This window comes from Notamacropus eugenii, chromosome 2, assembly GCF_028372415.1.
Source record: "Notamacropus eugenii isolate mMacEug1 chromosome 2, mMacEug1.pri_v2, whole genome shotgun sequence".
Taxonomy (NCBI): domain Eukaryota; kingdom Metazoa; phylum Chordata; class Mammalia; order Diprotodontia; family Macropodidae; genus Notamacropus; species Notamacropus eugenii.
This window is the reverse complement of record NC_092873.1, coordinates 395,216,361-395,241,437: the sequence shown is the minus strand read 5'-3', so window position 1 is coordinate 395,241,437 and position 25,077 is coordinate 395,216,361. Positions and strand designations below refer to the sequence as shown.

The window sequence follows — 25,077 nt, the reverse complement described above, 5'->3', positions numbered from 1 at the left end:
ATGTGCTCCTATCCTCCACCCCTAATCTTTCCCTTCAACTCTGAAAACTCAGGCCGAATAGAAAACTACAAGTCTAATTTGGGGGTGGAGGGAAACATAGAGAAAAGGAGATGGGGCAAAGAACAGGGCATTATGCTTTGGAAAGAGCATCAGTCTAGGAGTTAGGACATCGGTATTCAAGTTGTGGCCATGTCTCATTAACTTTTTTACCTTGGGCAAGTTACCTAACCTCTTTGAGCCTCCATTTCCTTATCTGAAAATGAGTAAATTACCCTAACTATCATCCTGGGCTGCTGTGATTGAAAGGCCTACATATAAATCCCACCTTTGATATTTACTAGCTGTATAACCATTGATAAAATGCTTAACTTCCCTGAGCCTCAGTTTTCCTCATCTATAAAATGGGAAAACTTATTAGTACCTGCCTCAGAAATGGAATATGAATGGGATAATGGATAAGAGTACTTGCAAACCTTAAAAATACTATATGAATTATTGATTCTACTCGAGGTTAGGGGAAAATATTACAATTTTTTAAAAAAAGAAAGTAGACCTTATTGTAGTTCTTTTCCTAAATCTGCTGCTAATTTGCCTTCTGATCTAGAAAAAAAAAATGCAGTTTTATTTTAATTACCTCCAATTCTCTCACTCGTTGAGGAGTACCATTAAAGAGGTCTGCCTCATGACTCGGCATTAGAATAACAGACTTCAGAAATCCAAGGATGAATCTCCCCCCCACAGCTCTGCCAGGCAAGAATCATGCAGATAAGGTGCTTCCTGGCTACATCATTCCTCCCCAGTCCATGATGGCACATACCATGTTTCAGGTTCTTTATCTTTATCTCTTGTTTAGCATCTGTGTGATTAGATGTTATTAGATCAGGCAGATGCTATAAGGCAATCAAGATGCAAATTGAGTAATTGAGACCTAAATTGCAAAATGCCTCATGCTTTACTAGCATCGTATTTAATTTGTGCAATGATTCAAGCATAGATGGAAATATGGTACAATCAATAAGGATTTCTTCTGAGCTGCTCTGGTCTCCAGTCTACATCCAAGATGTGTATAAAGTGTACCTACTTCCTCTGGGCCAGTAAAGCCTCCTTTCCCTATGGATCTGGCTACCCAAGTAGCATCTGGTCTCCTCAAAGGTTGGCAGCACTGACCCTCCTATAAGAAAAGCTGTGACAAAGAATATTATGATTTTAAAATATAACATTTTTATAGTTTCCTCATCTATAAAAATGGGTGGGTAGGTAGAGCAGTGGATATAGTGTCTGAACTTGAGAAGACTCCACTTCATGAGTTCAAATTTGATCTCAGACATTTCCTGACTGTGTGACCCTGAGCAAGTCACTTAAACTCTGTTTACTCAGCTGTAAGTAGTAGTAATAGTACTTCTCAGGGTTGTTATGAGTATCAAATGAGATTTTTTTAAAGCGTAGTGCCTGACACATAGCAGGTACTTTAATAATTTCCTATGCTTAACATTGTCTGGTACATAATTGGCACCATTTAAATGCTAGACATCATTATTATTATGAAATGCATAAGATAAAACACATAGGAAACCAATCATATCAAAAAACTATCTAGACAAAAAGAATGCCATCACATGGGAGCTAGAGATAGGTGTAATAACTAGAGCAATTTCAAATTAGTGAATTTTGAGATATCTGCAACACTATGATGTGATATGATATGGTGTGATTTGTATTAGTGACCAGGTGCCAGGCACTGCTAATATTATTAAGATCTGTTGCCTGTATTCATGATTGAAAGAAATGGCACATTTCAATTAGAGGTCAGTGAAAAGAAAGTTATACATTTTTTCGCATCTGAGTTCACAAACCCCTGAATATGCATCCATGAGCCCAGGTTAAGAACCCCTTCTCTAAAGAAATGGAAGTTGTTATTACTATTTGTGATATACTTTGTCAGTTCATATCTAGGCAAAAATTTAACAATCAATAGGAAGAGGCCTTTGAGGCTGTATTTTTAGCAAGATTTGTTTAATTTTGCAAGGATACAAAGGGAGAGTGGAAATTGCTTCTATCATGTGTGGATAAAGCCTTCCCTGATCTCCCTCAGATGTTAATGAACTCTCTGCTCTCTTTGTACCATTACTTATATGTGTATAGGTTATAATGGAATGCAAGATGCATTTAAATTAATCCATAAAAGTTAATCCATAAAAAAATCTATAAAAATTTAAAATTTTTGTTTTCATGTCCCCGGGGCCTACCCAAATGCCTTACACATAGTAGACTCTTAATAAATGCTAATTGAACACTAGACATCCCCCTCCCAATTATTAGTGCCTTCCCTTTCTCAGACTCCCTTTCATCTCTATTTGGTACATATTGTATATGTACCTATTTCCATGTTTTCTCTCCTGTTAGAATTTAAGTACCTTCAGGATAAACTGTCCTTGCCTTTCTTTCTTAGGTTCTCAGTTCTTGGTATATTAGTAGCTACTTAATAAAATGTTTGTTGACTGACTGTATAACAGACACATGTATGCACAGACATTCACACACATATATATGTATATATACATACACACACATATAAATTGCAAACACATATAAACTAAAATCAAAGCTAAGTATCATCTAACATCTGTGTCAGGGAAGCATGATTACAAATTAATTATGGTGTCCTCTTCCTCCCTACTCAAACTTCTCTTAGTCTATCCCCTTAGCAAAAATCCCAAATCACCAATTGCCCTTTGGATATTTCAAACTGAATGCCCTAAACTTGTCTCAAATTCAGTATTGTCCAAAGCAAAATTCATTATCTTTCCCTCCAATCCCATGCCTCTTCCAAATTCTCATATTTCTGTTAAAAGCATCGCAATCCTTCCAAGGTCTCAGGTTCATAATCTCAGCATTATCTTCTACTCTTTGCCCTCTCTCACCAAACGTATCCAACCATTTGCCAGATTTTGCTATTTTTACCTCTACAACATTTCAAATCTAACTCCTCTTCACTCAAACAACCTCCATCTTAGTTTACATGGTCATTGCCTCTCCTCTTCTCTCTCTCTCTTTCTTTCTCTCCCTTTCTCTCTCTCTCTTTCTTCCTTCCTTGCTTTCTTGTCTTTCTCAAAACCTTAAACCCAGTGCACTCTGAAGTCCATACATTGCACACCAATAGGTCCCTGCCCAAACTCCACTTAATGCCTCTTTTTGGGACCCTCCTGGCTTCAGAGTGATTATCAATAGTAACTGTTGCTACTTATTTTTTTCTTTTACTCATTAAAAGGGCCATTCCCTGATTACTTCTTAGAGAGGCTTATTCACTGAATGACCTTACCTCCCTCTAAGTGAGTACCTTGAATAAGCCAAGGTCTCCCATTGCATCCTGGGTCATCTCCAATCATCCTAATGAATATCTGGTCACTGGACCCAGATGGCTCAGGAGGAAAAAGTGACCCAGGTGACCTTGCATAGTCCTCCCTCACTCAAAACAAAATCCAGTGCAAGTCATGTCATCATTCTTCTGATGTCACAATCTTCTTCAAAAATGAAGGATGAACACAGATAGATCATTACAACATCCTCCTAAGTGATCTCCCTGCCTCAAGCATCACCCCATTCCAAGCCATCCCTCATTCTGCTTCCCAGGTTGCTTTCCTTAATTGCAGATCTAACCATATGACTATCCCTTTTCTACCAAGCCCAGGGGCTTCCTAGTGTCTCCGCAACAAGATATGAATTTCTCTAGTTAGCTTTTAAAACCCTTCACTCCCTGGCCCAAATCTGTCTTTCTAGCCTCTGCTCCTTATACTTCTCTTGTACTGAACTATCCAGCAAAACTAGCCTTCTCTGTGTTCCTTATACCTGACTCTCCTATCACCAGGTCATTGCTCTCATGGTCCCTGGGCCCAGAATGCATTTCTCCCTCACCTCTGCATCACTGAATTCCTTTATCCCTTCAATGTGCATCTCAACCACCAATATGTAAAATATCAAGCCTTTCCTGATCCCCGCAACTGCTAGGGCCCTCCTCAAACTATCTTGTATTTAAGTATTTTATATTTATTTCTCTTTATTCTTTGTATATTTACTCCGAATATACTTAGATAGGTCACTGTTGTCCCCTCTATTAGAATATAATGTTCTTGAGGATAGAAATGGTTCATTTATTACACTTGTAAACGTAGCACCTAGCACAGTGCCTGGTAGAATTGGCCCTTAATAAAGGCTTGCTGACTGATTCTCTTGTCAAGATAACTGATAAGCCCTCAACAATGGTGTGGAGGGATAATTACTCCAAGGCAAACTGGTCTTGGAACAGAGACTGAGTCATGAAAATACAGACCATGATGAAGAGGGCCTGGTGAAGTTCATTTGTCTCTCTGCAGACAGCTTGGAGGAGTGCCTAGAGATCAGCATTCCCAGCCAGCAGAACCACCATTAGTGTTAATTGAGGAAATGGTGAATAAACCACTGAGGAGTTGGTACTAACCAAAGAAGTGAAAAGAGGTGAAAGAGTTGAAAAGATAGGTTGGAAAATCTTAAATGAGACTCTTGGAACCTCATTTAAAAACCTCACCCTAGGAAGTGTCCTCAAGGCAGCAAACAATCCTTTTCCATCTTCTAAATAAGGCATCCCTTTCTGTGTGATTTCTGTCACTTGTACTGCACCACCTAACTCCCACTCTTCTGTTATGGAAATGAGAACGGTAGGAGAGAAACCTTGGCTTAAGGAAATATGAGGAGCCCCTCCACACTTTTCCCCTACTGTGATTGTATCAGATACACTATGATCAGCTCCTGTGCATCACTGGAAATGCCAATAAGCCCTCCTCCCCAAAAAACCCACAACCATACACAGAAAGGAATTTTAAGAGAATGCAAGTAAAGAAGGAAAAAAGAAATGAGTCAAAAATGTTTTTTAGAACAGGCAACCCAAAAGCTAAAATTCAAAGGTCACAGAGAGCGAATGAAACAAGATAAAATTAGAGATATGTAAATAGCCACTTCTCCTTTCCCATCCTGACTCTACCCCCCACAGAAAAATAGACAAAGCAATGAAATCGCACAAGCTTAACAAGGAGGAACTTCTGACAAAAAGTAAAATAAAAAGTGTGCTCTAGAGGCCCCAGGAGATGGATAGGCAGGTCAGAGAGGGGAAGTGAGAAGCAGTCAGACAGATTCCCTGAGGTTCAAAACCAAAGACAATTTGGACCAAGGTCAGATAAAGCAAAAGGCATCTTCTCTTGTCCCATTTAATCTACCTTTGTTTTTAAATTCTGATTGAGGCACTCCTAAAAACCCTTGATAGGGATAGGGACTGGACCTGTGACTTCAGGTGAGGAAACTCCTTCCAGTACCAATAGGCACCTTCTCTGTGTAACTTATTATCTTAAAAGTCTGCCTAGAAAACTGAGAAGTGATTTGTTCAGGGACATACAGCCAATGTATATCAGAAGCAGGACTTGAACCCAGGTCTTCCTGACTTCAGGCTAAGATCCTGATCACTACATCACACTGCCTCTCCAACAAAAACCCTTAAGGACATGCATAGTTGTTAAGTGACAGGTGATTTTAAAAAATTTATTTATGATGTTAAAGTTACCTTCCATTCAAAATTGTTATTTCCTCTCTGTTTGGTCAGTGGTTAAGTGGGTAATGAATATAGAAATATAAATAATGGTTGGCATTTTTGAAGCTGGGAGGCAATTAGGGTTAAGTGACTTGCCCAGGGTCATATAGCTAGTGTCTGAGGTCAGATTTGAACTTGGGTCTTTCTGTCTCCTGGGCTGGTTGCTCTATGGACTGTACCACTTAGCTACTCCTTCCTCCCTTTTTTGATGGCTAGCATTTTTAAAACAATTTGGAGTTATGAAAATAAAGTGACTAAAATATAATCCTTATTTTTGAAATATATAAACTATACCTAATAAAAGGGTATAATCCATAACCTTTGACACAGAGATTCCATTACTTGATTTATACCCCAGGGAGACCATTGATAAAAAGAAAATCCCCAATATACCAAAATATCTATAGTAGTACTTTTTGTGATCACAAAGAATTAGAAATAAAGTAGATGTCTATTGATTGGAGAAAGGCTCCACAAACAATGGTACATGACTATATATTACTTTTTTAATGGAATATTGGTATATTACTTTTCCATAAAAAAGTGCTGGATGTGAGGAACACAAAGAAGCATGGAAAGATCTGCACAAATTGATGCAGAGTGAAGGAAGCAGCATCAAGAAAACAATATTACAACAATGTAAATGGAAAAAGCAACCACACAAAAAATCAGAAGTTAATGTTTCAGAATTATTAAGCATGTGCCTGGCTTGAAAGAAAAGGATGGAAAGACATCCCCACCCTTTTGCAGAGGTGGAAAATATACATGTGTTTTTATATTGCATCTATTTTTAGACTTTTTCAATATATTGATCAGTTATGATTATTTTTCCTCTTTCTCTTTTTTATCTTAAAAAAATACTATTTATTATTTATATGACTCTCTGGGAATGAGGGGGGGAAGATACTGAGAGAAATTATGATGATGTAAGAAAAGATATCAATAAAAACATTATTTTTAAAAAATGACAGTTGGAGTACTCCATGGGTAGAGAAGAGATCTGCAGTAGGTCTATGGCCATGGGTGCCTTCCTTTTGCATGCTGAGTTTTAGATAGTCCCAATTTCAAGACTAAATAATAATGGCTACATTTACACAGCACTTTTCAGTTTACAAAGTGCTTTCCTGTCAACATTTTTCAGAGCTGAAGAGTACAAGTATGATTACCTCCATTTGACAGGCAAGAAACTAAGGCTCAGCAAGGTTAAATGACTTGCTTAAGACCACATAGTGACCAAACTGGGACAGGGGTGGTTGGATTCCTTGGTCAGAGCTCTCTTCACTGCACCATGTTGCCTCTAGGAGAAAGGGTACTTTCAATAAAGTATTGCAAAAATAAATATCCTTTGTTAGATCTCGTTTAGGGTTTGGTCATTGTAGCTATGAAGAAGATTCTAATGGACTCCAGAGTCAGTCAGTCAGCAGGCATTTATTAGGCACCTAGTATGTGTTAGGCATTATGCTAAGCACTGGGGATACAAAAAAAAAGGCAAAAGACAGTCCCTGCTCTTAAGGAGACAGACTCTAATGGAGGAGATAACATGATAACAACTATGTATGTACAAACAATATATCTACATGATAAAGTGGAGGAAAGGCACTAGCAGTACAGGGGATCAGGAAAAACTTCCTATAGAAGGCAGGATTTTAATTGGGATTTGAAGGAAGACAGATGATCCTGAAAGTGGAGATGAGGAGGGAGAGAGTTCCAGGCATGGGAGATGGCCAGTGAAAACACATGGAGGTCAGAGATAAAGCATCTTATGCAAGGAATTGTAAAGAGGGAAGTGTCACTGGATTCCAGAATAGGTGGAGGTGCGTAAGGTTGAAGAAGACTAGAAAGGTAGTAGGGGGCCAGGTTATGAAAGGTTTTGAACATCAAACAAAGAATTTTATATTGATCTTGGAGAGAATAGGGAACCAGTGGAGTTTGTGGAATAAGGTGAAGGGTTGGGAATAGGAATGACAAGTTTATATCTGTACTTTATGAAGATAATTTGACAGCTGATTGGAGAATGGACGGGAGTGGAGAGAGATTTGAAGCAGGGAGACCAGCCATCAGGCTATTGTAATAACAGCCCAGGCATGAGATGATGGGGGCCTGCCCCAAGGTGGTCAGAGAAGAGAAGGGGGTATATATAAGAGATGTTATGAAAGTAGAAGGATGGCACAGTGGATAGTGTCAGGCCTGGAGTCAGGAAGATCTGATTTCATATCCAGCCTCAGACACTTACTAGCTGTGTGACACTGGGCAAGTAACTTAACCCTGTTTACCTCGGTTTCCTCATCTGTAGATTGAGCAGGAGAAGGAAGTGGCAAACCACTTAAGTATCTTTGCCATGAAAACCCCAAATGGGGTCATAAAAAGGTCAGACATGACTAAAACTACTAAGGAACAGCATGAATGAATGTAGAAAGGATGGGACTTGACAGATGATTAGATGGGGGATTGAGAAAGAGTGAGGAGTTGAAAATGACACCTAGTTTGAGGACCTGAATGACTGGGAGGATGGTGGTACCCTGGATAATAATAGGGAAGTTTGGAAGTTGGGAGTTTTTGAAAGGAAAGATAATTATTTCCGTTTTGGACATTATGAGTTCAAGATGGCTATGAGACATCCAGTTAGAGATGTCCAACAGGCAGTAAGTCTGGAGGTTAGGAGAGAGCTTAAGGCTGAATCAATAGATCTGAGAATCAGTTTAGAGATTGTAACTGAATCCATGGGAGTGATGAGTTTGCCAAGTGACATAGTATAGAGGGAGAAGAAAAAAGGGTTCAAGACATCCCTGAAGAACACACAAGGTTAACAAGCATGGCATGGATGAAGGTACAGCAAAAGAGACTGAGAAGGAGTAGTCAGAGAGGTAGGAGAAGAATCCAGATAGATCAGTGTCACAAAAACCTAGTGAGAAGAGGGTGTCAAAGGCCAAGGAGAATGAAGAATGAGTAAAAGCCACTAAATTGGTTTGGCAATCAAGAGATCATCGGTAACTCTGAAGAGAGTAGCTTGTATGGAGAAGTTCCAGTCTGTAACTGTTCTAGGAGCTATGATCTCTCTAAGCTCCACCTGCTTCCATAACTCTCCACATGTCCTCTTGAGCAGTGATATGCAATCAGGCCTTGTATTTCTGTGGGAAAGGGGAAAAGCCAAGTAGTTTGTGGTTTGTTTGGGGTTTTTTTGACACTTTCAGAGAGGAACTTTCTCTTCCCATTTCTAGCCCTTCCTTTGGTTGTTATTTCAGATGAGACTCCTGTTAGGAGCCTGATTAAGCGCTAATCATTGACGACTCCAACCTGTGGATCTGCTTCAGTAACTTCCATTCCTCCAGCTTCCCGTGATCCACTTGCTCCAGGTCACTGGACCTGCCTTGATAACAGGTAAGAAAGTTGACTTGTTCATGACCCTGACCACAAAATAGTCCCTGAGGTCCATGTGTTTTTTGCCAGTGTGTATGGAATGTGAAGGAGCCAATTTCATTTAATTCACTTCATTCTTTGTTTGGCCATGCTCTTGATCTCAAGCCTAGCGAATGTCCCTCTTGCTGCTCCCACTCCAGGTCTCTGTGGCAGAAGCTAGGTGCCAGCGCCATTCTTTATAACATTTCAGTCTCCCTCTTCATGGGGGCAGAACCTTCCTGTGGGACACTTGTTCCACTTGACATGACCCCAGTTCACAGCATGAATGTTGGGAGAGGATGATAAAGGAAGAGCTGTGAGCAAAGCCATCCTTACTAGAATTTGGCAAATCCTAGTCTGTACTCCCTTCCAACTTGCTAAATGGTGGTTCTGGTTCAAAGGAAGACCACAGGAAACCTTGAATGGGAAAAGCAAATTGGAGATGTCAGGAAAGGGCAAAATGCAACCTGAAGGAAGTATATGAAAGGGAGAGGACAGGAAATCATAGATCTTTTTTACAACCAGCTAGCCAGACTCACCTAGTTTTCTTTTTTCACCACTCTCCATCATTCTATTTGACCTATTCCACAACAGACGGTAAGAGGAACCCAAAGGGTAGTCCTAGAAATCATTCCACTATGAAACACCCTAAGGTTAGCTGGAGTGGTGGGATAGGGAATCAGAGGGAGAGGTGGAATGAAGACAAGAGAATCCCTCAAATAATTCAGTGGAGTGGGCTTTCTTGCATTCTCCCAGAAGAACCATATGTACATGCTAGAGATCCTTGAGCATGATTGTAAGAAATCATGGGACTCCAATCCTAGTCTTGGCTCTCCCACTAAATGTCTATGTGATCTTGCACAAATCATATCATCTCTAAAAACCAGTTGTTTGCACTAGTTTTCTTTGTGGCCCCTTCTGGATCTTACATTCTATGATCCTAGGCAAGAAATATTTAATTGAATTCCTCCTGTATACAAAGAACTGTGGGAAATTGGAAGGAAATAAAAAATGGGGTCCTGGGAATTTTATTTTTTGCAGTCTGATTATAGAGACAGAATTTGTATACACAAATGCATGAAAACAGCTAAAGAAAAAGTTGGATAATAACACAATAAAGGTAAATAAATTAACCTCCCACAAAGTGATTGAGTTTTGATGAATTGGCAGTGGTGGGAAGTGATTAAGTTTTTGTATATTGCGCATATGCAGAGTTGGACTTCTGAGCTTCATCTTTGGAATCTCCCTCAGTCTTTAAGATAAATTGTAGCATCACAGAGTTAGAAGGGACCTCAAAAGTCATCCGTCAGGGTCCCCATACTCAAGTCTCCTCAACAAGTATGAGCCTTTGTTTAAAGAACTGTAAATTACTGACTCCCATTGTACTGATTCCTATTACAACCCATTACAGTGGGCAGCTCAGAGTATTAGGACATTTTGCCTTCTAGGGCCAAACAAAACAACCAATCTCATCTTTCTTCCACATGACAGCCCTCCAGATACTTGAAGGAAACTATGACGCCCACCTTCCCCCAAATACCATGGCAGTTATGTTGTGCAGTGTATAAAATGCTGGAACAGGAATCAGGAAGACTCAAGTTCACATTCAGTCTCAGATACTAGCTGTATGACCCTGGGCAACTGGGTCTTAGCTTCTGCTTCTTAGCCGCCACATATAAAATGGGAGATAATAACAGCTTCTGCTTCGCAGAATTGTTGTGAGGTTAAAATGAGATAATGTTTATAAAATGCTTAGCAAACCTCAAGGTATTAATGTATATGTTAGTCATCATTATTATTATTACAATATCTTCTCATGTCTAGGTTAAAGATGCCCACTTCCTTTGATGAAATATCATATAGTATGAGCTTGAGATCTTTCACAACCCTAGTTGTCATTCTCTGGACATCGTGCAATTTATAAATGACTGTCCTAAGCTCGGATGTCCACAGCTAAATACAATAGTCCAGATGCTGCCTAAAGCACACCTAAGTCACCTTTATCTCTAAAAAACCCTAACTAGATCCTGCTTTCCCTCAATCTATCATTCTATAGCTCTCCTCCCCTTATCAGTAACATTCCTTTAAAAAGGCATCTGTAATCAATTTCTCCACTTCCCACTATCACCACCAGCACCCCCTCACTTTCTTCAAAATGCTTAGCAATCTGGCTTCCAACTTTATTCAACTGAAACTGCTTTTTTCAGCGTTATCACTGATCTTTTAATTGCCTAATGTAGTGATGTCTTCTCAGTCCTCATCCTTCTTGACTTCTCTATAACATTTGACACTACTGATCAACATGCCTGGATTTGTGGCTCTTCTCTCCTTTGTTTTTCTTCCCACCCATTTGACTACTGTTCAGTTTCCTTTGCAGGATCTTTATCCATGGCATAACACTAATTGTTGATATCCCTTAAGGCTCTGTCCTGTGTTCTCTTCCCTTTTCTCCCTATAACCTCCCATTTGGTCACCTCTTTAGCACCCAGGGGTTCAAGTAGCATTTCTTTGTAAATGATTCCCATATCAGTATATCCAGCCAACCCTGCTCTCTCTCCTAAACTCTTGGCCTACATCACCAGTTGCCTATTGGACATTTCAAATGGAAGGTCTGGTAGGCATCTCAAACTCCACACATCCAAAACACAACTCATCTTTTTTTCCAAAATCCACCATCAGTTAAACTTTCCTGTTGTTGTCAAAGGAACACCATCTTGCCAGATACCAGGCTCTCAATCTTGGTGTCATTCTTATCTCCTCCTCTCACTCCTCCCAAGCCTATCAGTTGCCAAATCTTACTGTTTCTCCATAGTTTATTTCAGATATATCCCCATCTCTCCTCTCACATAACCACCACCCTACTTTAAGCCTTAATTACTTCTCACATCAATTATTTCAGTAGATTCATAAATTTGACTCCTTACCTCAGATCTCTCCCCACCCCATCCTCCACACAGCTGACAAGTACATGTCTGACTAGATCCCTCTGTCTCACCTCCCTCAGTGCACTCCCTTTTACCTGTCATTTTAAACTCTTCACAACATACCTCCTTTCTGTCTTTGCCATCCTCCCTATGTATACTCTGTGGACCAGCCACATTTACCTCCTTACTATCCTTCACACAGGATGCCCCATCTCCCATCCTTTTTATTTGGGTTATCCTCCATGCCTGAAATGCTCTCCTTCTATAGTCTGCCTCTTAGAATATCTGGCATTTTTTCAGGACTCATTCTCTTGTGATTGGGGAGGCAAGATAGGTAGCCATCAATTTTTGCTGCTAGGACAAGAGGAAAAAAAATGCCTGAGACAAGTGAGAATGTAACCTCCATTCAGTTGTAGGGAAGGGGCAATGGAAGATCTGGCAAAACTTGAGGCCACTGCCCTGGAGGCTCTGGGAGTCTAAAGCAGGGTTAGGGCTGAACTGGAAAAGAGTACACTAGAGGTAAAGATGCTGAGGGGGACCAGGGTGCTGAGGAGGGAAGAAGAATTTCTATTAAAATTAATTATCCTTGGTTCAGGGAGGGGTAGGAGGGAAGGAGGGAATTTGGAACTTGAAATTTTTTAAATGAATGTTTAAAAAAATTACATGTAATTGGGAAATGTTTAATGAAATAAAAATATATTTTTAAAAGTAATAAATTAATTAGTCTTGCAAACTGATTGCTAAACTCTGTTATTGTTATGGTGCTGAGGGACTAAAACGTCTATCAGTGCCCCTTCTGAATTTAGTCCCCCTAGGGCAAAGCTTAACCATTCTGTGCTACATCGTACACTGTCTAAACATGGTAGTTGCCCAAACAATGAAAAATCTAGAGGAAAAAGACTGGCCTGGATGCCAGGATAATATCTTCCTACCCCTTGCTGTGCAGTGATTAGAAATTATTTTTGTTCCTTACACAACATAGCAAGGGTTTGTGTCTGGTCAGCTTCCTACTCTCTCTGAGCCTTTAATTATGATGGCTCTCTCCAAATGGTTCTCATTAGATGCAATAAGTATAAGTCAGAGCATATGCTTTATAAATATGCCACCATGGAGCACTTGGCATTACATTCATCTATTTGGAGGCCAGGAAAGTGTGGTAACTCTAAAGCCAAGATAGGAGAGATTATCCCTAACAACTGGGCAGAGAGGAAGGATGGGTCTGAAAAACAGACCACTGACCTTGGTCACTGATGACTGTTGATCTAACAGTTTCAGTACAGTGGTGCAGGGAATAGATGGAAATAGAAATAAATAGAAATAGAAAATAAAAAATAGAAATAGAAGAAAGAAAGAAAAGGAAAGAAGGAAGGAAGGAAGATCATTTTTAATAAGATTCCCCCATGTATCCACAAGCCAGTAATTGTCTTGTAACTTCAGTAACCAACCAGGTCACTGAAAATGTCTTCTCTCTTTTCAGAAAGGAAAGGCAATTGGCATTTCTAATGGTGTGCATGTTTGTACATGCATGCATGTATGACATTACTTAAAGACAACTCTCCAAAATTATTGCCTCAGTAATACAATGAAGGACATGATTGATTTTGAAAATGCTATAGAAATAGCAGAACACTTAGGTTTATAGCTTATGAAGTCAATTATGATAGTAGTACCAGAGGATGTCAATTAGGGATTTGAACTTTCTGTCCCCATTTATTGACAATGCCCAGTACTGACAGACAACCAGATACTGAGACACTGTTCCAAGGAATTTCATGACATTTGGTCATACTATGGGTCAATACTATACTTGTTGATCGTATTATTTCTATTTTTTGGAAGCATGAAACATCACTTTTATTGCATGTTTACAATCTGGAGATAATAGGCACATTGTTCCACTCACTGTAATTTACATCTTTCTAATTCTCTAACTTTGACAGTTTCTGGGGAAAGAGAATGAAAGAAGGCATGTCTAATAACAGCACAACCAGTATCTCTCAAGCCCGAAAAGCTGTGGAGCAACTCAAAATGGAAGCCTGTATGGACAGGATAAAGGTAAGGAAGAGCCCACCTTTCTAGCAAACTCAACTAACATTTGGTTTCCAGCTTTTAAAAAATGAAATCTTTCCTCGATCTGACTGTTGCCAAAAGCAGTCATGTGAGATAAAAAACGTCACCCTGCAAAACACCCACCCAAGCTTGGCAGGCTGTAACATTTACAAACGAGTGTTTGCCTCAAACTCCTTAGTATGCCCAAGTATTAAAATGATGCAAAATACACAGTGTGCGTGAAATCCTAGAGGAGGCACCAAAAATAGCCTTGCATTCATCTCAGCTCTATTTAGCTCAGTTGTCATGCCAATAAGCAAGGGAGAGTTTTTAACAATGAGACCAATCACAATTTCTCAGCTCAAAATGTGTATTCCAAGTCAGACAACATCTGATATCTTGACAAGGGCATCTTTGAGGGGTAAAGCGTCAAAATTTACAACATGTTTATCAAATGTCCCTTTGGGAAAAGAGGAGAAGGGGTCAAGAAAACCTTCCGTGTGTTCATTTAGCTGAGTGGAATTCTTCATGCTGGGAGAACTGAAGCAGGAAGAAGCCAGCTATTAACCACTTGCTATCTAGGGGTGCATGGGAGGCCAGGCAAAGTCCATCGCATTAAAAATTCATTGTTGTTTTCATATTTGAGATAGTGTCAGTAATCTGTAATAAATATGGCCAGAAAAGTAAAATCATAGTGTCCTGGTGGGTGCCAAAATCAGAGCTCTTGCTTATAAGATAAGCTTATCTTGCTCATCTTAGGTATCCATCTTTCTCAGATTTCTTAGGAAAAAAGGTTGTTTATACCTGATGTTTTGAATTCCTCAATTTCCCTACTTTCTCCTCAATTCCTTGCTATCTGACCCCACCTTCTCTCTCTCTCTCTCTCTCGCTCTTCTCTCACTCTCTCTCCCTCCTCCCCCACACATTCTATTGAAACAGATCAAAGATTGCCATTGACCAAGTTCAGTGGTCTTTTTTTCAGTCCTCCATCCTCTTTGATCTCTTTGCCCAGTTCTTAGTGATAATCTCTCCAACCTTGGCTTCAGAGACAGCACACTCTCCTGGTTTTTCTTCTCTCTCTACTCATTCCTTGTTTCCTTCACCAGCTTTCTCATCCTCTTCCTGATCCTTTTAGGTGCACCCTTCCCAAAGCTGTGCCCTTTACCCTCTTCCTTTCTCTTGCCCATCTCTACTATTTTATAATCCCATTTAGGTCCATAGTCCTAAGTATTACCTCTATACAAATAACTCATAAATATACATCTCCATCCCTGCCCTCTATTCCAAGCTCCACATCTGACTTTCAGCTGCCTGAAAGAAGCATCCAACCTGAAAATCTCTTAAACACTTCAAACCCAGCATGTCTAAAACTGAGCTTACTGTCTTATCCCAGCAGTCTCTTCCACCTTCTTGACTTTCCTGTTTTCTGTCAATGACACCACCATTCACCTTTTCTCCCATGGTACAAATATATTGGTTTTTTTGGCTTCTCCTCCCTTGTCATATCCAATCATTTGTGAAACTATCAGTTTGACCTCTTCAGAATCTCTCCTATCCCACCCTTTCTCTTTTTCCTCACTGCCTAGTGAGACTCTCCTCACAATCAACTTGAACTATTGCAATACCTGCCTAATAGATCTTCTGCCTTCCTTCTCTTCCATGTCTAATCCATCTTCCAGAGCACTACCTGAGCACTTGCCAACACATGGGCCTAATCATATCATTCCTCTGTTCAAAAATCTCTAGTATATCTATACTGCTTATTGAATAAGTGCAAACTCCTTATACTGGCATCTGAGGCCCTCTGAAATCCAGTTCCAATCTATCAGTATTGTCCCTAAGTGTTTCCCTTCCCTTCTTATATATCTCAGTCAAACTGAACTACTCACTGCCTCCTCATCCCATCTTCCTCTTGCTCATCTCTAGTACTTAAAACGGACTCTGTCCCCCTACCCCATCCCTTCTGATGTCCCTGACATGATCTCTGTTGAACTACTTCCATTTCTTCAAGGCCTAATTAAGGTATAATATCCTCTGTGGAGTCTTTCCAGTGAAAATAATGTCTTCCTCCTCAAATGTTTTGGGGTTTTTTTTTTAACACCTTGGGTCTTTCCTTTGCACTTATCCTACTCTTAATTGCATCATAGTTGTTTGTGTTCTTGTCCTTCCCCCATTATTTGTAAATTCCTTGAGAACTGGGATTATTTCATGACTGTAGACAGTAGAAAGTTACTCTGAGCCCCCAAAGAGTGGGCTGAAAATGGTATTTGAGATAATCCTGCATCACTGAGCAGAATGGACCCAAATGGAGTGAGATTGAAATTTGAAAACCAATTAGGATGCTGTTGAAGTCATTCCAATGAGATAATGTAGCAGCAGAAAGGGAGATTAGTCTTATCTAACCTTTAGGGACCGCTGGCAGGCACACAGGGGCTGGAGTGCGATGCCCACTCTGTGCTCTGTACCTAGGCATGTGGGGAGTCTAAGATGAGGCTATCGCTCAGGGCACGGGTGAGACCCCTTTTCCTTACATGCTTTGGCTTAAAGTCCCCACTTTGTTGCACTGAAGAAAATTGATGTGTCACATCTAAGACCTCCCTAAAAAAGAGGAGTAAATAAAGTACTCAGTGTATAATATAAATGGAATATGGGACAAATAATTTATTCCCACATACAAAAGAAAAGATTAAAAAAATGAAAAAGATTCTTTAACGATTTTAAAGGAATTCAGTAACTTAATGTATAACTGCTATTACAACCTACTGGGCGACATGTTTACTTCATAAGAACATAAAGCCATTGGCAAATCTGCTAAATTATTCTTACATGTCACTTTGGCTTGACACTATCCAAATGACTTCAGGCACATATACAGGTAAAATGGTCAGATTGGGGCGCTCCTCTTTTTGATAGCCATCCTCTCCAAGAGAATTTGCGTATCTGCCTAGAACCTCTCTCCCTTGCCACTGTTTAGCCTCAAGCCAGTGATGGGACCTAGGACTCCAGACCTCTCAGACTCACAAGTTCACCTCCCTGCCTAGACATGTTGCTTTCAGGACAAACACACACAAAAAAGATAACTAAACACAAAAGAAACAGCCCAGGTTAAGCCTCAGACTTGTCTATGTATGTACTTTATACACATATAAAGTATACTTTATAAATATATACATTATATTTTTATATGTATAAATATAATATATAATAATAAATAAATTTAATAGAAATCATAGATATATATGTGAATATATTATATACATATAAAGTATACATATACTTTAGATTCCATGTGCATACAGTCTCACGGATCAGAGGATGGAGTTGGGGTAAGCCCAACTCTTCCCCCCACCTGACTCTTAGGAAGCAGTTTGAAACAGCCTTAGCTCACTTTGAGCTGTTACACAACTATTGACTCTTCAGTTCTTTTGACTTCTCTTCATCATCTCATAGAGCAAACCCCTCGATGATAGGAGCAAGCCCTCCCAATCTTCCATAGATCCGCCCAGAATCAAGAATGGTGATGCTGAGCATATAATACTATATGTATTAAAAATGTAGGTGCTTTTACATTTTACATTTAATTCATAATTGACATGCTGACTGACTGTGAGAGGTCAGGAAGAAGAGAATGTTGAAAACAATTACAATATTTCAAGATCAGGAACCTGGAAGACAGTGGTACTGCTGATGATGACAGAAATGTGAAAGCACACTATTCAGTTTGAAGCATAAAGGTTTAGGATTAATGATTAATTCACCAATAGTGAACCTCCCCTACCCGAACTTGACAACAACACTAAAGATATCACTTCCTGGGGCTTATTTCTCTAGGACAGAGACTTTTAAGCATGTTCTGTGAAGAAAAGAAGAAAATAAGGATAGCTCACATCTACATGGTGATGAACATTTTCCTTATAATTCTTTCCTTACTTTCTCTTCTGGGGAAAGGGAGACTTACCAGCTGTCAGGGTATTTGTAAGGTCATTGTATGGAAGACTTGTTCTGCTTGAATGCCACTACTAGGTCTGTATCCCAAAGAGATACAAACCAAATAGGAAAAGGACCCACATGTACAAAATTATCTACAGCAGCTCTTTTAGTGGTGGCAAAGAATTAGACGTTAGACATTGAGAGAATGCTTATCAGTTGGAGAATGACTGAACGAGTTGTATATGATTGTGATGGAATACTATTGTACTATAAGAAATGACGAGCAAAATGCTCTCAGAAAAACCTGGAAAGGTTTACATGAACTGATGGAAAGTGAAATGAGCAGAACCAGGAGAACATTGTATACAGGAAGAGCAGTATAGTATGATGATCAACTGTGAATGACTTTGCCATTTTTAGCAATACTGTAATCCAAGATAGTTACAAAGGACTTATCATAAAACATGTTCTCCATCTCCAGAGAAAGAACTGATGGAGTCTGAATGCATACCGAAGGATAATTTTTTACTTTCTTTGTTTTTCTTTTTGGTCTGTGTTTTCTTTCATACCATGATGAATATGAAAATATGCTTTGCATGACTGCACATGTATAACCAATGCCATATTGCTTGCCTTCTCGATGAAGGGGGAGGGAAGAAGAGAGAGAATTTGGAAATCAAAATTTTAAAAAGCAAGTGTCAAAACTTGTTTTACACATGATTGGGGAAAAATAAAATATTAAATAAAAATAAATTTGTTCTGGTTGCCCCCAAAGAACAGAATTGAGAGTAACATGTAGAAGTTGCAAGTGAAAAGATTTAGGTTTGGTGTAAAGAAAATTTACCAGCAATTAGAACTTTCCAAAAGTGCAACGGGCTGGCTGAAAACGTAGGTAGTAGATTCTTCCTCACTGGAGGCAGGATAGCCACTTGGTGATGTTTCCATTGTACTAGGAGCCTTCCTCTAACACTCTTGACTCCAAATGAGAAGTGATGGAACACGCAGGCTGTCCCTCACTCTTAATCTATGACCAGCCCACTTCTTTAACTTCTTTAACTTCCAACATCACTTTGATGACATCTTTCACACTGATTTTTCTGTGGAATTCTTCATTGCTATGCAGTTTGCTCATGTCCGCCATGTCTTTCTCCAGTACTTTGGCTACTTTTAAGTCTTAGAGACTCAAGCATTGTATAGTTTGCAGCCACATAGCACCAACAAAATAATGTTGATGTTAAAAAGATGGGCCTTTGTTTCTGGATGACATTTAGGATCATTAAAAGATGGCACAATTTCCCAAATACAAAATCCATCCTGCCCTTCTCCTGTTAAATTATATGTCCAGTTCATTGTTCCTTCATATTAAGACTCTTCCCTAGCAAAGTGCCTCTCATAATTATGTCAAAATTATAGATGATTCTTTGAAAGATGTAACAAGGGAAGTAACCTTGTTCAAAATGATCTAATGTTGTCTATCCAAACACATATCATAATAGACATTCTTCATATACTAGGTTTTTCCTTTGTAGATAGGTAAGCTAAATTCTTTTGAGTGATAATAGGTTATAATGATTATACGCTCTTCAATATTCTAAGGCTTGGTGCCATCAGTACAATGTCTTCCACAGACAGAATCATCTGAAGGACCCCACAGTCTATGGGGAATTCTTCTTCTATTTAGACTCTTTCCTGAACATCCTCACTAACGGTGGCAGATACCTGTGGTAAACAAGGAATCACATTTTGTGCCTCATTAGATCATTTTGAACAGGGTTACTTCTCTTGTTACATCTTTCAAAGAATCATCTATAATTTTGACATAATTATGAGAGACACTTTGCTAGAAAAGAGTCTTAATGACAGTATTTTGTTCTACCAAATCAAAGACTTTTATAGTCAAAAATAATCAGCACAGTGAGAATTTGCATTCTCTGGACTTTTCCATCAGTTGTATGGCTGTAAATGTGTAGTGTGCTATCAAATAACATGTGCAAAGCTTTGCCTGTTCCATTTTCATACCTTTATTAAAGATGCAATCATTGTGTCTATATATTCTTCTAAAGAGTTGGTATGTGTGTTTGTCCTTCCTCGCCCAAGAAGACCATGCCATCAGAGAAATAATGATATGACTTGCACCTGACTTTGTTTTGAGTGAGGGCTGTGCAGGTTACCAGCCTTACTTCTCCTCCAGAGCCATCTGAATCCAGTGACCAGATATTCATCAGGATGACTGGAGATGACCCAGGATGAGGCAAGTGGGGTGGAGTGACTTGCCCACGGTCACATAGCTAGTGAGTGTCAAGTGTCTGAGGTGAGATTTGAACTCAGGTCCTCCTGATTCCTGTACTGGTGCTTCTATCCATTGCACCACCTAGCTACCCTCAAAAGAGTTGGTAGAGAAGGGGTATCTGAGTTGATAACTATTGATATTTCTTAGTCATTATTTCTTGAGACTCAATCCCTTGACACCTTCAAAATTGTGTCACTCCTAGCACAGACTTCCTATGTGTATGCCTGAACTAGTTCAGTTGTTCTCATATTTATTTTGCTTTTTAAGTACTTTCTCTGCTTCCTCATAAACCACTTCAGAGACTGTGATTTTAGAGTCAAACTGTAATGACTCTGCTGTCAGATATGAAGAAAAGAGTTCATTATGCAAATCTTGACTGTTATTGATTGAACATTGTCCTCCTTCCAATTTCATCCTTAAATTCTTCAGAGTAATCTGACTTTGTTGGTCATTTGCCAAGCTGTCTATAAATTTCTTTTTCCCTATTCTGCTTCTTGGTGTTTCATGAAACATTACCTCTCATAATGGCAGCTAGGAGCTGCTCCACTCTCTCCCTTTTTGGGGGTGGCAACACTCATCTCCGTCTAAGGGTTTGTATGGAGGCAGAGGTAGAGGTGAGGAGGGAGAGGATCCAAGCATGGGGGACAGCCAGTGGAGGGTGGTTGGGAAGGGGGAAGAACTTGGAACAAAGAGACCAAATAGGAAGATCTTTTAATAATTCAGATGAGAGGTGACTGAGGGCTTGAATTAGAGGGTGGCTATGTGATTAGAAAGACAGGGACATCTAATTAACTATAATTAATTAATTATAAAATTAGCTATAAAGAACATATGAAGAAAGGTACTCTGCATCCAGAGAAAGACCTGATAAATAGAAGTATGTATAGAATAATTTTGCACACACACACATATATGTATGTATGTATATATATACATACCTATTTATGTCTAATGGTAGCCATCTTTAGGGCAAAGGAAGGGAAGGGAAGAAAAAAAGAAATTTACATGATAATTTTGTTGTATATTTCAAAGTTATGCATGGTAGATTTGCAATTTCCTAATCATCTTTTTTATTGTGCTATGTTATGGAAATGCTTGTTTTATTCCATAAATTAAGAATAAAATTAAAAAGAGAGAGACATGGATGTATCTGAAATAAGTTGTGGAAGAGAAGGAATTGGCCATTGATGAGATGTGTAGGGCGAGGATGAGTAAGGAGTCAAAGATGACACTGTGGTTGAAAACGTGGGTAACTAGCATGGTAATACCCATGACTGGTATAGGAAAGCTCAGAAGATGGGTAGGTGTAGGGGAAAGAGAATGAGGTCTGTTTTGAATGTGTTGAGTTTGAGCTGCCCAAGGGGGCTCCAGTTTGAAAGATCCAGTTAAGCAATATGGCACTGGAATGCAGGAGAGAGACTAGGACTGGATGTGATCTAGGAATCATTTGCATAGAAATGAAACTTCAACCCATCAGAGCAGATGAAATCAAGTGAAAGAAAAAAAAAAGAGGGGCCAGAACTGAGTCTTGGGGGATACCTACACAGGTAGGCATGACTGAAGACCCAGCAGAAGAAACTGAGAAGAAGCAATCATCCTAGTAGGAGGAAAACTAAGTGATAAAAGTGTCACAAAATCCAGAGATAAGGGAAGGGTAATCAGTAGTTTCAAATATTGAAGAGAGGTGAAGAAAAATGAGGATTAAGAAAAAGCCATTAGATTTAGCAATTAAGAGACCACTGCCCTAGCTTTGAAAAGAGTAATTTCAGTTGAATGAGGATGGAAGCCAAATTTCAGAAACTAAGAAAGAAATTGAGAGCAGATGAAGTAAAGACCTTGATCTCAGACGGCTTTCTAAAAGAGTATAACTGAGAGGGCTGGGATGGATGTTGGATAATAGTTTTCAGGGATGGTAAAAATCAAGTGAGAGTTTTTAAGGTTGGGGAAAAAAGAGACATGTTTCTAGGCAGCTAAGAAGGAATCAGTAGACAGGGAGAAATTGTTGTTTGTTCTTCCTTCTAGAAGACAAGCAAGGGAAAAATTGAAGATTAGAGGGAAATAGAGTATGGATGATAACAGAGGCAATCTTCTGGAGAAAACTGATGGAATAGAACAAGTATGCTTATTAAGGGGTTGACCTTGGCAAGAAGTGTCTCCTTTTTATCAGAGCTTGGAGTTAGTTAAGGAGGAAATGATCTCAGAAGAATGTCATACAGGAAGGGAAGTATGAGACAATGTTCTCAACTAAGTGCAGGGAAGGCTTGCCATGGGAGAAAAAATAGCTTGGAATAGCCAGGGTGGTAAGTGAGATAAACAGCTGATTGGGGAGGAATCCAAGGATTTCTGTACTACAATAAAGGCCCAGTTGAGATTAGACAAGAGCACTGAATCCAGTCAGCATGACTTTTTAACTCTCCCTAGATTCATCCAGCAGCATAAGAGTAAAAGCTAAAGGTTAGATGGTGGGAGTAACCCAGGGCTAGGGTTTGGCAAGGTCTGATCAGTGAATAAGACAAAAGAGCAAGGGATTTGAGCATAGATGACAGTGTAGAATTGAACTAGTTCATCAAAAGGTTGAGTTTGAGAAAATAAAAGTGTATAGCCAGCAGTGCCATGGGATAGAATAGAAGGATAGGGGAACAGAAGGTCACGACAAGAATGAATAGACTTAAGAGGAATAAAGAAGAAAAAGAAGGAAGAAACAAGCATTTATTAAGCACCTACTATGTGGCGGAGCACTGTGCTAAGTGCTTTACAAGTGAGGAGTTCAAAGAGATAGTATGCATGGTAGTATGATCAGAAAAAAGAATTTTGAGTTCTTGAAATACTTGTAGGTGACATGGTCAAAGGTCTTACAATCCCTGTGTGTACCTGACGTGGGATAGAGGTAAATTGAGGAACCAAGAAGTTAAGGTATTTAAGAAATGACAATCAGTATATTGAGATCTCCTAAAATGAGAGCAGGCTTTGGGATGGAAAGGGAAATGGTGAGTCAGATACTAAATTTATCGAAATGGGAGAAAGAATGCCCTGGGGGTCGGTAAATAATGTCACTCATCTGAGTTGTCTGTTTTTTTCTTTTTAAAATCTTGCTAGAACTCAAAGGAGAGGAAGTTACTGATTGATTGTGGGTAAAGGGAGAGTCTGGAAATCTTTATGTGGAGTAAGGCATATCCAGAGGCATGAAGTAAGGATGGTGAGGGAAGTTGTATCATATATAGAGAGCCACGTCTCTATAGTGCCGCAAGACAGAAGGAACAAGAGGGGAAAAGTCTTAAAATTAAAAGAAATTTGTGAAATATGGAGCAGGTAATTCAGAGAGCACAGAAGAAAAATTGGGTAGATCTGAAATGAAATATGGCAGGGGAGTGAGTGAATGTTTTGAGAATCCTCTGACATAAGGGAGGCCCTCCTGGAAAGACATAGGGTTCCTTGATCCTTGCTTTATACAGCTAAGAACTCATAGTCCCCTACTCCTCTGTCAATAGGTTTAAATCTTTATCCTGGTACCCAGTTTATGTCCAAGGAAAGACCTGAGAGCCAGCCAAAGACATCAGGGAAAGCAATCCCTTAAGGAGTTCAGGTATTGAGAAAAACGTCTAAAACAAGGAGAGTCAATTCAATGCATAGCTTTATTACAAGCAATAAGGAAGAAGGGGAAAGAAAGAGAGGAAATGGGGACATGATAACACAGAGTATAACTAAGATAAAGTCAGCACTGCATTAGGGAGCACAGAGACACGGATCCGTTCAGCAGAAATGGGGATGCTCCTGTTGGGGAGCAAGTGCTCCCAAGTGCTCTTCGGAGAGAGAGATTTTTCTACTATGATTTTGGATGACCTCCCAAGAGCTGGCAAAATTGTGTATCAGGGGTCAGGAGAAAATATCATTTTGGAGGGTTGTTAGCAGGGAGAAAAACCAAGCTGGTAGTAGACAAATTGGCACACAGTTGTACCAATCTTCTAAAAAAATTCTGGTCAGTATTTTACCTTGAGTACCTGCTATAAGCTTACAGCTTCCCTTAAGGAAAGACTGTTATGATGATCACCAGGCCTAACTTTCACCAGGTTAGAGGTTTGGGGATAAGAGAGCAGATAGCAAGGGTCAGGGGTTCAGTGTCACTGAGTTGGAGAAAATAAGAGATAGGAAGACTATATGAACCAATTCGGGAAATAATCTAGGCAGAAAATCAGTAGATGGGGAAAGATACATTGATTAAGACATTCAAGGATATATCTTATAGGTTCCATTCTTATGACAGATAGTGTGGCTTGGAAACTGAGGCCCAAAGCGGTTCTGTTACTTGTACAAAGTGACTCAGCAATACAGTAAATTTTAGAGCTAGGATTTGAACTCAGTTCCTGTAACACCAAATCTTTTGCACTATTGCCACATCATCTTTATGACTGTAAAATCTTGTTCGTAAGGTCCACAAGTATGACTCCTGCCAATGTGGTTTACAATAAATATAATCAACAATAGGAGAGATTTTAAGTTTTCTATTTATGTCCTGAAGGAGTGCAAAGTCTTTTATTTGTTTTTTTAGTGGAAAAAAATTTTACGTAAGGAATGAAAAAAGAGGAGAGAAAGAAAGAATAATTTGAAATAAGTTCTATAATGAAGCCTTGATCAAATGGTAAAAGCAAACAATATGAAAACCTAGGGACAGTTAAAAATAAAAGCTTCAAAGACCAAGAATACTTGAAGCAAAATTTGTGTGACTTTCAGAAAAGGAAGGTCTAGACATGATATTCTATTTCCAAGAATAAATAGATAGTGCCATAAAAGAGTGAATTTAGAAATTTTATTCTTTTTGGTCCTTGGCAAAAGAAAGCCATGTGAATACAGACTCATTTAACTCAATGAACACAGAA

At 39.3% G+C, this 25,077-nt stretch overlaps 1 protein-coding gene across 1 annotated transcript in view; it reads left to right on the top strand.

Annotated features, from left to right (window-relative positions):
* The first annotated feature begins 8,869 nt into the window (after positions 1-8,869).
* Positions 8,870-25,077, top strand: part of GNG4 (G protein subunit gamma 4) — a 45,448-nt gene continuing 29,240 nt past the window's right edge. The window contains exons 1-2 of the mRNA XM_072647540.1: positions 8,870-8,992; positions 13,875-13,989. Coding sequence (XP_072503641.1) covers positions 13,891-13,989 — 99 coding nt within the window. The 5' untranslated portion in view covers positions 8,870-8,992; positions 13,875-13,890. The remainder of the gene's footprint in view (positions 8,993-13,874; positions 13,990-25,077) is intronic.